The following is a 17,082-nucleotide window of genomic DNA, read 5'->3' as shown; positions in this document are numbered from 1 at the left end:
ACTTTTTATTTTGATATAGTTTGGCCTTTGGTTTTTTATTTTTTTATTTATTTTTAAGTTTTTAAAAATTTTATTTATGTATATATGTATGTATGTATTTTAAGTTTATTTCTTTTGAGAGAGAGCGAGAGAGCAAGCACAGGGAAGGGGCAGAGAGAGAGAATCCCAAGCAGGCTCCGCGCTGTCGGTGCAAAGCCTGATGTGCGACTCGATCCCACAAACTGTGAGATCATCACCTGAGCTGAAATGGAGAGTTGGATGCTTAACCAGCTGAGCCACCCAGGCACCCTTAATTTTTATTCTCTAATTTAAGCCATCTCTACACCCAACATGGGGCTTGAACTCATGACCCCCAGATCAAGAGTCATATGTTCCTCTGACTGAGACAGCCAGGTGCCCCATTCGGTTTTTGGATGTATTCTGGGTGGGCGATGGATAGGATAAGTGAGGTGGTGCTCTAAGGAGTCAGAGAGGGAAACCGAATGTGATTCCCACAATGTCAGTTCAGCGTGATTGGGCTTTGAGAGAATGTGGGACGCTAGCTGACGAGGCTGTTGCGTGTCTTTTGTTACATGCAAGGACTGACCGTGCTAGGTACTGCTCCCTGTAGTCCCCTGTGGTCCTAGAGGCGACAGGAAGGTGGTTTATGGTTGCGTTGGTGATTAAAGAAACGAGGTTATCACAGTCTTCATCCCAGTGCTGGCTGTTGAACACTTAGTGTGTGCCAGATCGCACGGCACATTCTTTCGTAGATCGTTGCATTTCACCCCCATAGCACCCCTGTGGAGTTTCATTTTTATCCTCATTTTACACGTGAGGGAGCAAAAGGCTTAGAGAGATTGAGTAGCTTAGCTTGGCCTCGGTTGTGTGGATAGTGGAGTTGGACTGTGAACTTAGGCTGTCTGGCTCCAGAGCCCGAATCCTTAACCCACGTGATGCGGTCTGCCGCTTTCTCCCCGTGATGCGTGTAGAGCGTGGAGGCGGCACATGCACAATGCGGCTCAGCACTTGTGACCAGCTGGTGTTGCTGTGAGGACAGTGGTGGTTAGGAGGAGGGCCAGCTTGAGTGCCTCTAAGAAGTGATTCGGGATGCTTTCGAGGTGGTTGGTAAGATCTCTCTCTGAACAGTATTTCTCCTCCTGAATTGCTGTTTCTAGAATTTCTTTATGATGAAGATGGGATTAAAGTAGTGGTTTTCGAGCTGCTTCTGTGTATCCTTAGGATTCCGTGATGACCCTAGGGGACCTCTGAAGCCCTCTGTTCCTTTCCCTTCCCCCTTCTACCTGATCAGTTCCACTTTTCTCTCTTTCCCATAGTTATCAAAATAGTAAAAAATCAAGAACTGATATGTTTAGTGTGGGCTGAATGCTGATGTTATAATTTTGTTCTGTTGGACATGGTTCCTGCCACCATGCGTAGGAGATGAGAAAGGCACTAAGCAAGCATCTAAGTGTTGACAGAGTAAGATGTTATGGGAAAGACGGAATGGTGCAGGAGGGAAGAACCGAGAGGACCCAGTCGAGATCGAGAGGGGAGGGTGATGCCGTTCAGATAGCAAGGGGCTTAGCAGTTTTGGGGGAGGCAAAGGCCAGTGAGCCTGAGGCTTCAGGAGCAGGGTGGAGAATGGCTTGAGATGAGGTTGGAAAAGTAGGCAGTGGGCTCATGCAGGGTTTTATAGGGATTTAGGGGGGAGTTTTGCAGAAACAACTTTGGATTCGACGTAGTCATTAAAGCGTAGAAAGAACAGAATGTTACGGTCTCGTTTATTTTTTTAAGGATTACTCAGGTATTTTGTGGGCAGAGTGGTTTTGTGAAGGCCAGAAGGGGAATGGTGTAGGTGTACTGGAGGGGAGTTTCTGGTGGGCCAGGCGAGAATGACGGTGATTTGGATTAGATCACTGGTAGCGGAAGTGGTTACATACTTGTTTGAGAAAAGAATTCTGGTGCTGGACAATTTTGTAAGCCTTTTGGGTGACACTATCTCTACATGAGACCCCACCCCTGTAGGATGTCCTTGGGAGGGATGGCTGTCAAATCATTTCAGTCATAAACCCTTTGAGCTCAGCTAGTGTCTCGGGACAGTAGCGAGACGCTGAAGGGATGTGGCACAGTATGCACGTGATGCGGAAGGGGAGGAGCAGACAGGAAGTATCTAGCACACGGAGTGTCGCATGGGGAGGTCTTGGTGCCAGGTGAAGACCTCCGGACGCTCAGTTTTTTGAAGCTGGCAGTTCTGAACATTTTAGATTCTGTCATCTAAAGACAGAGTGAACTTCCTTTAGCTTTTTAGTTTTTATTCAGGGCCAGTCCTTTTGGGTGTTGTTTTCTTCATTCTCTCTCTTCCCTTGGGTCCACGTAGAAGACCACGTCTGCCTGCTGGATTGCATTGTCGTGGATCTGCAAGACATGGACATCTTTGCCGCAGAGAGACGTCCACGAGAGTATTCTAAGGCCTCAGACGACAGCAGTGGAGATCTGATCTTCCCTTCCTATTTTGTGCGGCAGACGGGAGGGAGTCTCCTCACTGAGCCTTGTAGACTGAAATTGCAGGTGGAAAGGAATTTGGACAAGTGAGTGGTTTACATCTGAGTAACTGTCTGTCCTAGGTAAAGTCTTAGTAACTTGGAAGTCAGCGCTGTGAAGGTAAGTCCGGAAGAGAATAGGTATTTACTTATTTCTTCTGTGTAACAGATGGTTATTGAGTCACTGCTATGTTCTAGACATGAGGCCTACGCTAACGCAAAGAAAAACCTGTCGTTACGGAGTTTACGTTCTGTTGATACAGGGATAGAAGGCACATAGGTGACTCTAATTTAGTGTTTGATTCAGTGTTCTGAATTGTGTTACGGGATTGCCCCATGGCCTTGGAAACAAAGGCGAAGGGGCACAGATGTAACGTGGATTTTGGCAGAGGTAGGGAGGTAGTGATGGCAGAGAAGGTATTTGGGAAGTGGTGACATCTGGGTTATATGTCCCAAGCACAGTAGATTCTGGACCTTTGTTGCTACTTACCCTGGAGCTCCATTTAATCAGAATGACAGTGGAGATGCAGTTCTGCCCATTTCACTCCAGTAAGCAATTTGAAAGGACTCCAGAAAGGCTAAAGCACTGACTCTAATTTACCTCTTAATTGGCCTCAAACACAGGATGCTCATGTCTGCAGTTCAGAGCATTGCTTCAGTTGCCATTACTTCCGCGGGAGCGTCTGGGAAGCATCTTGGAAATAAATGTTCCCACACTCCACCTGAGACCTCCAGAGCCTGACTCTCAGGTGTCTGTGAACCAGGTCCCCTGCTGGGGACCCGGGCCACGTGCGCAGCCTGGGGCTGCTGCGCACAGCACGTGATGCGTGTCCGTTTGGGGCATTGATTTTGGAGAAAGCAGCAATGCTTGTGTTTCAACCACAGGCAGAGATGAGTCTGTAAAGTAATGGAAGAGGTTCTCGTGTAGCGTTTTGAAAAGCAGTCTCGTTACTTGCGGGTAATCACTTGTGTGATTTTAATCCCTCTTTGGCCGCTCCCTTCACGGTTCTCGGGTTTGGGTGAGTCATTTGATGTCACTTTTTTTGTTTCTCTCTGGATTAATGATACAGGTCAGCTGCTCTCTCTGGGATTTTTACATTTCATTCGTATTTGTTATTCAAGTGCTCCCTGGCTGGCGCTCAGTTATGGTTGGCGGGGCTCTCTTTGGTTTTACTGGCTTAGCAGTCTTACGAGGAGCTTCCTTATCTAGAAATCGAACACCTCGTTTTCTTTTCGAGCGATGCTTTCCAAAAAAAATGTGCTCTGTTACTCGGATTATGTAAACTTTACCCACTTCCATCAGCGTTTATGTGCAGAGGGTTGTACTGTTAGTCCCAATAGAAGGTGACAACTCAATATGAGATATCCTAGCAGCTGCTTGCACCACAGAAACAGGAATCCGGTGGGGGGGGGGGGGCGGGCGCACTGGGGAGCCTTTCCAGCTTTTCTTTGTGGATTGCATCACTGGTCTTTAACATACGTAGGTTTTCCTCTGCAGACAAAGTAGTTTTTTATTTTCCTCTTCTACTTTAAATTCTGGTCCTCTATGTACTCAGAACGTGGTGGACTCTGCAGGATCCATGATGCCCACTGCACCATGGGCAGGTTGGGAGGGCAGGGAAAGAGCTGTTCGGGGTTGGCCTGAGCTGTACCAGCCCCTGACCCGGGCATCCCAGCTGTACTCCTGCCCATCTCAGTAGAGACAAGTGATGGATCCAGATTTCGTCCTGATGTCCCATCTGGGTTCATTGTGAAACACTGGTTTCTGCCTTTAGTTATCATGAAACCTGAAGAGTTGATTACAGAGCTTGCTGCTTCTTAAAAAAAAAAAAAAAAAAGAACTTGCCATTTCTTTATCACCTTCCCAACTGAAATGTTTAAACTCTTTCTGAGTCTCATGCGATTTTTCCATATTTAATAGAGTACTTAGCTAACTCATGGAAGATTTGGGGACTTTTGAAATGCATATTTTGGGAGAAAAGGGGCTTTTTGTTGCCAAGCATGATACTCAGTTGTGCTAACTTGCTTTATTTGAAGCCACATGAAATTTTTATTATTGGAAGTTAGAAATTAACTGGTTGATAATGTAGGTGGGTACACTTTAGCTCTTATATTTGGGGGTGAGCTTTGTCCATGTTAAGTTAGTGGTTTGTTTGCCAAAGTGACCTTTTTTCTTTTCTTAGAGAAATAAGTCACACTGTGCCAGACATATCTATCCACGGCAACCTCTCCTCAGTCCACTGCTCCCTGGATTTGTACAAATACAAGCTGATTCGTGGTTTATTGGAGAACAACCTCGGTGAGCCCATAGAGGAATTTATGCGGCCTTACGATTTACAAGACCCAAGAATTCACGTGAGTGAGACCTCGCGCCGTCCCATAACTCTTAACTTTGGCAGCCTCAGCCGATGGCCACCTCCAGCTCACCTGCAGAGAAGAGATGGGGCAAGAAGCAAATGAATGTCTTGACGTATTAACCCCCTTTTCAGATTGGCGTTTTCCTCTTGCAGACTGTTCTCAGTGGAGAAGTGTACACGTGCATGTGTTTCCTCATCGATATGGTGAATGTAAGTCTGGAGCTGAAAGATCCGAAAGGAAAAGAAAGTGCTGGGTCCTTAGCCAGGTATGGCTTTAATGGTACCATTCTGCTACCAGTGACTGACATCACAGTAACGGCGTTACAAACAATACACCTGTTTCGCTTTAGCACAGAGCCGAGTGGCCAGAGGTGGTGCGCGGTGCTTTTTAAAAGTTTAACTTCGTTGCTTTATTAGCAAAGACAGGCCCACACCTGGTACTGAAACTGATAAGTTTGAAAGAGCTTCAGAAATAGTGCTAGCCTTTGGTTTCCTGAGGATCTACTGATTTTGTTGTTTCGTTTTAATGTCAGTAGTGTTTAAAAATATTGTATGGTTGACATACTATGTTCCCTGAGTTCCAGGTCTACGGCATAGGGATTCAGCTTCTCTGTAAGTTATGCTGTGCTCACCACAGGTGTAGCCACCGCCTGTCACCCACACGACATTATTACAATACCGTGACTGTATTCCCTGTGCCGTACTTCCTTCCGATCCCCGTGACTTCTTCATTCCATAACTGGAAGCTTGTACCTCCCATCCACCCTATTTCCCAAATCTACTGTGCTTTAAAAGTATTTAACTGTAGAACCACAGTTCCAGAAAGCTTAGTAATGTCGCTCATGATATTTGTAGAATATACCTTTAACATAGTGTGGTATTTGTATGTGTACTGGGAGGGACAGAAAAGCCATCTCAGTTGTAGCTGAGTTGCAGGGAGGGGTGAGGGAGGGGAACATTCCAGATAGCCTAGGGAATTGTAAGGTGTAAGGCTTCGATGGAGAAAGTTGTATTATGGTATATCCCTAATATAATCTTGCTGCCATGGTATGTTATCAATAGCTTAAACAATAATAATCAATAAAAACTACCACAGGGGGTAAAAACTACCACATGTCTACCACGTGACAGACATGTGGACATACTAGTGACTTAGAAAAGCGAAGTCGTTTTTCTCCTGATGCTGTGTGTCCATTGTGGCCCTCCTGCTGCTCTGCTCCTGCAGGCACCGTGGCCGACAGAGCAGCCGGCATCTTGTTGTGCCAACGAGAAAAACAAGAGCCCAGAGTGGCTTTGAACTGCAGTCGAGTGCTCTGCAGAGCTCATGGGTTAGAACGTGGTCCCACAAAGTGCAGAGGACTCAGAAGTGGTGTCTGCCATAGGGGAATAGGGGAGACCCAGAGCTCTTTGGCGAGCAGCACTGATGGCTGCCTCGCTGGCCAACCTTTCAGAAGTGGGGGACTTCACGTAAAAAGTCTGGATTTCAACCTCTTTTGAGAAGTTGAAAGCTTTGACAATACTGGGCCCATCTTTTCACTTGGAAGCATCCCGAAGCTGAAGAGCCACTGGGCTGCCCTTAGGAGGCTGTGTTCTGCCTAGCGATTCTCTTAGTGTTTCACTTGCGCGGTCTGGGCAGACCAAGAATTTATGGTTACTGGTGTAGAGCCTTTAAGACTGAGTTGTATTTTCACACTTGATAAACTTTTCATTTTGATCTCTTGACAACCATTTGAGGTTGGGCAGATCTTCTATTTTCCAGATGGAATTTTTATCTAGCGTAAGATCATATGGCTGGAAAAGTGGTTCAGTATTTGAAAACAGGACTTCAAAGCTAGAAATTTCCCTACTGAAACACTTTTTTTTTCCTTTGTCTTTCCTCGAGAATCCATCCTGGCCTGTGTCTGACTCAGTTGAACGAAACATGGTATAACCAAGGCTTGGGTCCCAGATTGTCTTGTGAGCTAGCTGTTCTTTTCTGATGGCTGGCTACATCCTTAGTTTTTTACAAAATGAAGTAATTCTGCACAGAATGTCATGACGGTACTGAATAAATTATGAATTGCATTATTGCAGCTTTCTCTGTTACTGAAAAGAAAAAAAAAAAAAAAGATGGTCCCAAATGCACTTCCTCTTGGTGGACCAGTTGCATGATTTCTCTGTATGAAGAGTATTATTTGTTCTGGTTGTTTCCAGGAAGCTGTAGTGGTTATATAAAAATTCGGCAGACTGTGGAGAGAGAATCCCACAGGCAGGCTAGGAGTTGACAGGGGATGGTTTCAAGGGACCCTTGACGTCCTTTGGGGATTGTTACACATATACAGCCTTCTCAGACTTAGGGTCAGAAACAAGAATGTTAATGCACCCAGAGTATACTAGGTGGTGTTCTTCCTCACGGAGTCCCTGTGGACAAGGTCATCTTCCTGGAAATGGAAAGTAAGAGACAGGGCACAACGACACTACATCTGTTTTGAGGAGTCTGTTAACAAAATCAGTGAAAGTTTCTCTCCTTCACTGAACTCAGGTATACTTAGGATTTTGTTCTGTTGTCTTGAACTTAGGTAATTTTGTAAACTGGAAGAGTGTAACATCTTGTCTGCTTTTTCCCTTTTAGATTTGACTTCAAGAAATGTAAACTGCTCTATGAAAGCTTTTCCAACCAAACCAAGTCCATTAACTTGGTTTCCCATTCCATGATGGCTTTTGACACCCGCTATGCTGGGCAGAAGGCCAGTCCCGGCATGACAAATGTATTCAGCTGTATTTTTCAGCCTTCCAGGAACAGCAGCACTGCCCAGGGATCCATTCAGATCGAACTACATTTCAGGTAGTGGATCCAGACCCTGACCCTGCCTTTTCTTTATCGAGAAATTCCCTTTTGTGGGCAGTGGGCCAAGACTTGTGTCAGCTTTAGAGCATCAAAGGACTGAGGAATCACGGGCAAGGTAGATAATGGCTCCCCAGTGCAGCTCACAGATTAATTTACTAATCCTATAACCTTGCAGTTTCATTTATTGGCCAAAAGATGTCTCTGTTGCCTTAAAAAAAAAAAAAAAAAAAAAAGTTTAGAATTAAACCAGAGTCTTTAAATCAACCTCCTTGTAAGCTGTAGACTGTTTTAATGGGTAAAGTGAATTGAGGAAAGAAGATATTACGCTTGGTTAAGCGGGTAAAAGACTTCTGGTCCATAGACATTATAGAAAGATAGGTGGTTTTGACTTGCATTATTAATTGATCTGTGCGAGTGTCGCTAACTCACTTCTCCACTTAAAAGGACTTTAGCCTCTTTGAAGTAGATGATGTTTCTCTTCCCGGTATTATGCTAGGCAGTGGTGTGTGTGGAATGAGTACATGTTTTGGAATTGTACAGCTCCGGACTTAAGACCTTGATCTACCACCTTCTAGCTGTGTGTCCTTGGACAAGTTCAACCACTTTAAGCTGCAACTGTCTATAAGATAGAAAAGGGTGGCCATACCCACCTCGCAGGGCAGAGGCGGGAACTAAGGACAATCCTGGCACGCTGCACACAGTTGGCAGCTCTTAGTATTATTACTGATGTAGCCGTGTTATTTTATGACCTACTGTAAAATTTTATGACTAAGTGGGGATAGACCCAGAAACTGAAAAATTAGGTTTGACCTAAAATCGTCCAATGTAGGGGTGCCTGGGTGGCTCAGTTGGTTAAGCGTCCGACTTCAGCTCAGGCCATGATCTCACGGTTCGTGACTTCGAGCCCTGCGTCGGGCTCTGTGCTGACAGTTCAGAGCCTGGAGCCTGCTTTGGTTTCGATGTCTCCCTCCCTCCCTCTCTCTCTCTGCCTCAGCCCCACTCGTGCTCTGTCTCTTTCTCTCTCTCTCAAAAAAAAAAAAAAAAAAAATCATCCAATGCAAATCCAAAAGGAGACCTTTGGAAGCAATGTCAGTTTTATTCTATTAGTGCTTGATGTTATCAGGTATGTTGTAAATAGAAACCAGTAAGTAAAAGGCTGGGAAACACACACACACACACACACACACACACACACACACACACACACGTTGTCAATGTTTATATTGATATGCTTGAATGCGCCTGACATTTCAATGTGCAGTGAGTTCCCAGGTTGAGCTTTCTTTTAGGGAGAGTTCATGGTCACTCTCCATGTACCTCTAGAAAGTCTAGCAAAGGAGACAGTCAAACCTTTGCGTGAATCTTTTGGATGCTTAGAAATAGGAGTGCTCGTTGTCCCTTACTGAGCCTTCCCGTAAGCCAGGCACTCTCCCTGCCTTTACTTAAATTCTCCTGGCAAGTCTGGGAAGCGGGTGACTCCTGCCCCATTTTACAGATGCAGCAATAGAGGTTAGGAGAGCATCGAGCACCTCTCCAAGGTTACACAGTGACTGAGTGAAGCGGTCAGGACTCACACCAGTGCCTCTGATCTCAGCGTCCGTGTCCCTTCTGACAGTCCCTGGGTGCGGCCACTGTGTGTGTCTACTGATCCAGCTGGTTGCCTGCAGTCTCAGAGGCTAACCTGGCTGTGATGTGCGGTTCTTTTGTTTGAAGAGGTTTATTTGAGCAGGAGGTTTCCATATATTTGGTTCTTCTGCAGAAACAGTTTCTTTTTGAATTTGCTCTGTTATTATTGATCTGACTGCCTAATCTGTCAGCTCCTTGTCTCAGCAATCATGTTTTTAATACACGAGGAGCCTTGAAATCTTACTCTGTTTATATACTGAAGGTGTATAATTTCTTGGTCACATAGTAAAGTCTTACCTTGGAGCTTGTGAACAGAAATACCATTGTGAGTGAGGGGGTTAACATGTTCTCTGGATTGGAACTTTTGAACGCTTTCTGTGTCTCAAGAAGAATTGCTCTTCTGTTGGGATTTTGTGTGTCAAATATAAATCACTTCACAGTGTTTAAAGGCTTGAAATATTTTCCAGAAAAGGGATCAGACATACTTTGGCTTTCCAGTTAGTGCATAGCTCTGACGATCTGTGTTCAAAATGGGATGGAAAAATTTTACTGAGGGCAACATTTTTTCTCTATTACAAAAGAGTAAAGTGTTTCTGTGAAAAATGCTGTGTCTGTATGAGGGAGCCATGCATCACTGTGCCCTTTTTCTGGAGGCATTGAGCCAGGTTTAGGAGAAACCAGAGACTAGAGAAGCCAGCCTTAAAAGCATCTCAGAATCCGCTTTTCCTGAGTAGAAGCCCCCTTTAAAGGCAGGAAGCCAGGCACATGTAGTAGCTAGAGCCCCACTCGCTTTTTAGCTCACGGAACAAAGTTCAACCCAGAAAACCATAAAAAGGTGTCTCTAGCCCTCTTTCCTTCTGTCTTACCCATCTCTGCCTACTAATATCCTGGTAGGGCCACACTGTGGTTTGAGACCAGGCCTGGGGTCGTCCTTGGGTTTTCAGCTCAAACAGAGAACTTGGGGTGATGGGGGCTACAAAGCCAATTTTTCTCCATCCCCGCCCCGAACTCCACTTCCAGAGCGCATGGGGTTGGTTGTACCCACATACAAATGTCATCTTACTTGTTCTCCTCCTCAGGCTAAAAGATCGGGGCTCTCTTTTTAGTTCCAGCTGGGAAATTAGTACTAGTATGTAAATTTGGTGTTCATAAAGAAGTGATCCGAGACATCAAAGAGTGCCTTAGTGATCTTCTTGAAATAGCCTGTAGGGAAGGCAGCTGCCATTTCCTGAACACCGGTTATGTGCCTGGTGCTTTATCTTTTACGGTGTTGATATTTCTCATTTTGTAAGTGAGGAAACAGGCTCGGAGAAGGTGGGCGACTTAGCCAGGATAAGTGACTGGATTTAAGCCTCTGCTCTTTCTACTCCACCTGGATTTCTCAGCCTCGGCACTATTGACGTTTTCGGTTGGAACACTTCCTTGTCGTGGGGCCGTCCTGCCTGTTGTGGGATGTTTAGCAGCAGCCCTGGCCTCTGCCCACTAGATGCCGATAGCAAACCGCCCCCCCCCCCCACCGCCCCCACCCTGCGTCGTGACAGTCACAGATGTCTCTAGACGTTGGTTGCCCAAAGTCTCCTGGGGAACAAAGTCACCCCTCGTTGAGAACTGCTGGATCACACCATCCTGCTTTCTTATGGCATAAAAACATGATTAGCTTTCGAAAACGCACACTGAATATTTTATTAAACCGGTGTTCAGAGTTTATTGTACTCAGAACGGTCAATGTAAAAAATACTGGAAAAACACCTTCCCAAGCTGAGTACTACACTTGTAAGTTAGTAAAATACATTTCTCCTTTCCTACTTTATTGATTGATTGATTGACTGATTGATTGATTTTTGGGGTCGTTTTCTTGCAGATCTACGAAGGACTCATCCTGTTTTACGGTAGTCCTCAACAACCTTCGCGTGTTTCTCATATTTGACTGGCTGCTGTTAGTCCATGATTTTCTCCACACTCCCAGCGATACTAAGAAACAGACTAATGTTACTCCTTCTCGCCGCCACCGTAACCCTAGCAGTGAATCTGCTGTCGTCCCCAAAACTGTGAAAAGTGGAGTAGTTACCAAGCGGTCTTCCCTTCCTGTGTCCACAGAAAGGCATCTTGAGGTCAAGGTCAATGTAACAGGTGAGCCTATATAGGTGTGAGTCACTCACTGATTCTTAGTCTGAATGTTAGGCTCGGTGTGTGTCTTAGAGGGTGATTTTTCTGTTGTTTCCGTATTTTGACGTGAGCACTTACACATTTTCTTTTTTTTTTTTTTAACACTTTTTTTGTTTTTAAATATTTATTTTTGAGAGAGAAAACGAGAGAGAGCGAGAGCGAGAGTGTGCAAGTAGGGGAGGGGCAGGAAGAGAGGGAGACAGAATCCGAAGCAGCTCCAGGCTCCCAGCTGTCAGCACAGAGCCCGACAGGGCTCGAACTCACGGACCGTGAGATTGTGACCTGAGCCGAAGCCGGACGCTTCACCTACTGAGCCACCCAGGTGCCCCAGCACTTACACATTTTCCTACAGCCCAGCAGGTGTCATAGTTGTTGACCTCCATGTTCTGGTGTGAGCTCCTGGCTCTCCCTCAGGACTGCAGGGTTTCTGGGCCTTCTCCTCTGCTTGCCCGTCACCCGTGCCCAGCTGGAGCGCCACCTGGGCAGTGGTCTTTCCCCCCAGTGTTGAATCTGGCTTCAATTTTCTGTTTGATCTTTAGTGCTCCAACAGATGTGCCTTCCTGAGTTCAGGCAAATTTGGTATGTGAAAATCTCTGTTTACATGGTAAATAAGTGAGGGGATTGTTATTTCCTTTACAAAAAGGACATGTTCCCTTACAAACAGATTTACTGGGGTTTTTGTTAACTGGTAAACTCTTCTAGTATATCTGCATGTATTTACCTTGTGTTGGTGACATACCCCAGCTACTGCTTAATGGTTTGGAAGGAGCTGGCCAGCGTAGTGCATCGTAGATGGATTGAGTTTCAAAAGTTCTATCTATACGTGGTTTTTGATGAAAATAAAAAGTAAATTTGCCATGTACAAATGAGTAGAAAGTTGTCTGCTTTTAGTAATTTTGGAAAAATCTACCTTAAATTCGTGTGTATTCTTTGTAAACAACTCGAACAGCTATGTGGATGATGTCACGCCTTACACTGGCTGACCAACATTAGCGTGTCAATCTCCTTCCTGGGATTTTAAAACAGGTCACTGCTTGGAGAAGGGCCGATTTCCTGGGCTTCTGAATATCTGATCTGGCCTCTCAGGAGACTCAGCTTAAAAATATATTCTAAAGAGAGAAGGAACTGCCTCGCAGTCTTTTCTGCTTGTGCAGTGTTCTGTTGGCTGAGCTGGGCCTGGCCAGATATAGAAACTGTTCGGAATGGTGGTGAAGCAGAAGGTCGACGAATGTCCTGGGAACAAATCTTTCTGGCTTGTGTCCCCCTCTGCCCCCCCCCCCCCCCCCGCCCGGTGTAAATGTGTTGCTAGTTTGCAACAGTCTAATGCTTCGCAGCTTCCCAGCTTCTGCTTGGTTGACAATGCTGTCTTTTCCAGGCACAGAGTTTGTGGTTGTTGAAGATGTGTCCTGCTTCGATACCAATGCCATTATTCTCAAAGGCACTACAGTGCTCACCTATAAGCCCCGATTTGTCGATCGCCCCCTTTTCAGGGAGTTTGTTTGGCATCGAGGTAAGAAGTCTCCGTGTCGATCAAAACACTCAATGGTTTGGCTTAAGAGAAAAGGCTCTGGAAGAGAATTTTAGCTCCTCAGCTTTCATTAGGGGAAGTGATTGGCGGAGTTGGTGGACTCTGTTCCTCTTCTTTGTTTTGTCCTCAAATCTACCAGGTTATTCTAACATGTGAATCCAGTCCTCCAGCATCGGGCTGTACGTGTGCTGAGGGACTTGACCTCTTTCTCTGACACCCTCCCTTCCTCAGGAAGTTAAGGGAGACTCTGCTCATCCCCATGACCCTGTTAGGCCCCTGCTGTGTTCACTCCTTCTAGCGGTCTAGTCCTTGGCAAATGAGTGAAGGTGGGGAGGTGGGCCTCGTTGCCCTCACGTCCCCTTCCCCACATCGAGTCGTTGTGTCTTTGAAGACCTAGGGCTCTGTGGTCATTATAAAGGTGTTAAGGATTTTATGTATTATCCTTTTAGGAACATCTAGTCTGTAAAAGGAACTCTCTAAAGAGTCACACATGACCTCACAGAGTGAATCTCTAATAGTGCTGCTTCAGGCTCTGCTTTAATCTCACGAAGGAGATACTTTGCACTGGAGTGGCCTTTGCAGCCTGAAAATTACATGATGCAATATTCAGCATAAACTGCTCTGCTTGTCTTAAAGCCGGGGGTTGTGGAGACGGAAGGAGAAATGAGGCACATTATTATTTCTATTAAGTATTCTTAATTCACTGATCTCAGCTAACGTTCCTCTTGTTATAATATTGGAATATTTGGTCTGGGTTTCTCATCATTTCCTTTCCCTTTATGATTGAACTTTTCATGCCCTGTTCTTTCTAGTGGTGTTTCAGAGTTGAATGAACACAACTTATTTTCACCGTCAGCAACATATGGTACTTTTTTCCCCCTGCATCAGATGTAGCTGAATAAAACCGGTAGAGATTTCACTTCTCAATCACTTGTTTCTCTCGTGTAGGGAAACTGAGGTTTCCTCCCTCTCCCTCTCCCCCTCCCCCTTCCCCTCCCCTCCCCCCCTCCCCTCCCCCCTCCCTCTCCCCCTCCCCCTCGTGCCCCCCCTCCCCCCCCACCCCGGTATAAATGTGTTGCTAGTTTGCAATAGTCTAGTGCTTCCCAGCTTCCCAGTGATGCGAGTTGATCATGAAATTGTAGTTCATCTGCTTTCCAAGCCATTCCAGTACCAGCTCTGAATGGAAAACGTTGGTGATTGATTAATGAACTGTCAGGTACAGTTGCATTTTGTGTAGCCAGAGCCCCTGAAGAAAAGAGAAAAATGAAACTTTTTTTGCTCCAAAGTCTTACAAGAAGTATATGGCAAAATATTTGAGATTCCTGGAAATTCCTTTTAATTTTGTTCCTGCAGCAGCACAATTGGATCTGAATTTTAAGACCCCTTTGGTGTATCACTGGGGGAGAATAGCACTAGAAAATGCCCTCCACCCTCCACAAAGGGGAAGAAGCAAGGGAGACCAACGCGAATGCTTTCTCCTGTACTGTTCTTGAAGCACAAAAATAATTTGGTCCTAGAATGGGAGTCGTCTCTCCCTTCTCTCTCCCCATAGATATTTTTATTGTTAAACATTTTATTATAGAACATTTCAAACATATACAAGTGAACAGATTAATATAATGAGCTCTTATATATGCATCACCAGCTTTAATAATTAATGTATTTATTTTCAATTGTGAAACAATAATTATATCACCTAAAATTTGGAGGAGGGGAGAGAAAAATTACCTATCCCTCTGTACAGAATCTCTATGGACATTTTGATGTGTTTCTTTCCTTAAAGTCATGGCATAATATTATTTTGATTGGGCTGCTTGTTCACATATCCATGTTGTAACTATCTGCCTACATTCCATATGGTCTTTTTTTTTTTTTTTTTAAGTTTATTTATTTTGAGAGAGCAAGAGAGAGAGAATCCCAAGCAGGCTCTGCACCATCAGCACAGAGCTTGACATGGGGCTCAAACTCATGAACTGTGAGATCATGACCCAAGCCGAAACCAAGAGTTGTACGCTTAACCGACTGAGCCACCTAGGCCCTCCCCCCGCCCCCCACCGCCATGGTCTTTTTAATTGTCCCTTTTATTATTATTTTAATTTTATTTTAATTTTATTTTTGAGAGAGAGAATGTGAGTAGGAAAGAGAGGCAGAGGGGGAGAGAGAGGATCTCAAGCAGGCACCACACTCAGCACAGAGCCCGACACAGGGCTTGAAGCCACGACCCTGGGATCATGACCTGAGCCGAAATTAAGAGTCGGAAGTTCAACTTACTGAGCCACCCAAGCACCCCTTTATTACTTTTAAATGATCGCAAAATATTCCGTTGAGTAGATGTGATATGATATAGGTTGCTCTTAATTTTTTTTTTTATTAACTATGAAATAATGGTTCGGTGGTTTTTTTTTTTTAAATGTGTTTTGCGTTATTTCCATAGGCTAGTTCCTAGAAAGAAGTAGAATTATTGGATCAAGGGGTGTGAGATTTTTAAGTCTTTTGCCGTGGATCAGTAAATTGCCTTTTATATGGGTGAACCGTTTCACGTGCTCCTGGCAGTGGGTGAGAATCCCCGGTTCACTCTCGACAGTGTTTATTTCAGCAGTTGCTATGGGTCTTTTGATAACACAGGGCCGATTGATACCAAGAGAGTGTTTTCTTTTTTTTCTGTTGATGCTTAGACTCTTCTAAATCAGACATTAATCCTTACTGTATTGCATTTCATTCTCTAGGTGTTTTCATGCCGACTAGGGAATGAACATGATACAGCTCTTTCAATTGTTGATCCGGTTCAAATTCAGGTGGAACTCGTGGGGAATTCTTCTTATCAGAACAGTTCAGGATTGATGGATGCATTCAATAGTGAAGATTTCCCACCGATCTTAGAGGTAATGATGAAAAATCTGTCTACACATCGATACACTCTCAAACACATTCCTGAGCCCGCACAACTTACTTACTCTGCTGAACTCCACATTGTTTTTCACTATAGCAAATACAAAGTAAATAAGACATTGTCTCTGTCCTAGAAAATCTTTCAGTCTCGTGGAGAATAAAAGAGCTGTTAATTGGTAGAATCTTGAAGTTTTATAAAAGTTTATGGAAAGCAGAACGCAAGACAGGGAGGCATCTGGGTTGTGGGTGGAACCGAAGGTAGGCTGAGTCTGAGCGGAGGGGCAGGATGTCAGGAGGCAGAGGAGGAGACCATGCCACGTCGGCAAGTAGCAGAGCTGGAAGCGGAAGGGGTGCAGCTAACGCAAAACGGAGAGAGATCTCCCTAGAGCAAAGGTGGGTGGGAATGTGAGGACGCGAGCTGAAGAGAGGGAGGCTAAAGGCAGGCAAGGAAGGCTTGAGAAGGTAGTGTGTGATTTCTTTGACAGAGGAGGAACGATTCATTAATCCGCCTGAACCATGGGAGATTGAAGGATAGAGAAGAGCGGTGTTGATTTTTTTATCTTTAAAGAAAAATTTGAAATAGCGAATAAACAAAATGCCACCCCCAGGCATTCCAACAGTCATCCCAGTTTGTGTTTTTTTTGAAATGTATGTTTGTTTGTTTATTTATTTTTTTCATGTTGGTTTATTTTGAGAGAGAGAGAGAGAGAGAGCACACAAGCAGGGGTGGTGCAGAAAGAGAGACGGAGAGAGAGAGAATCCCAAGCAGGCTCCACGCTGTCAGCACAGAGCCTGACACGGGGCTCAGTCTCACAAATTGTGAGATCATGCCTAGAGCTGAAATCAGGAGCGGGGTGTTTAACTGCCCGAGCCACTCAGGAGCCCCTAATGTTTATTTATTTATTTTGAGAGAGAGCAGGCATGAGGAGGAAATGGGCAGACAGAGAATCTCAGGCAGGCTCAGCCTGCACCCTGTCGGCACAGAACCTGACTCAAGGCTCCATCCCACCAACTGTGAGATCATGACCTGAGCTGAAATCAGGAGTTGGACACTTAACCGACTGAGCCATGCAGGGGCATCCTGTTGTTGTTGTTTAATGTGTATTTATTTTGAGACAGAGAGAGAAACAGGGAGGGCAGAGAGAGAGAGAGCGCGTTCCAAGCAGG

The 17,082-nt window shown here is 45.0% G+C and overlaps 1 protein-coding gene across 1 annotated transcript in view; it reads left to right on the top strand.

Annotated features, from left to right (window-relative positions):
• Window positions 1-17,082, top strand: part of VPS13D (vacuolar protein sorting 13 homolog D) — a 257,047-nt gene that overhangs the window by 68,772 nt on the left and 171,193 nt on the right. Inside the window, 8 exon segments of the mRNA XM_019461427.2 lie at window positions 2,360-2,570; window positions 4,706-4,877; window positions 5,033-5,145; window positions 7,491-7,703; window positions 11,194-11,462; window positions 12,874-12,977; window positions 12,979-13,008; window positions 15,753-15,908. Of these exon segments, the coding sequence (XP_019316972.2) occupies window positions 2,360-2,570; window positions 4,706-4,877; window positions 5,033-5,145; window positions 7,491-7,703; window positions 11,194-11,462; window positions 12,874-12,977; window positions 12,979-13,008; window positions 15,753-15,908 (1,268 nt within the window).

Source organism: Panthera pardus, unplaced genomic scaffold (genome assembly GCF_024362965.1).
Source record: "Panthera pardus isolate Hobbes unplaced genomic scaffold, ASM2436296v1 HiC_scaffold_11, whole genome shotgun sequence".
NCBI lineage: Eukaryota > Metazoa > Chordata > Mammalia > Carnivora > Felidae > Panthera > Panthera pardus.
Note: the sequence above shows the minus strand (reverse complement) of the source record. Positions and strands in the feature narration are given on the sequence as shown.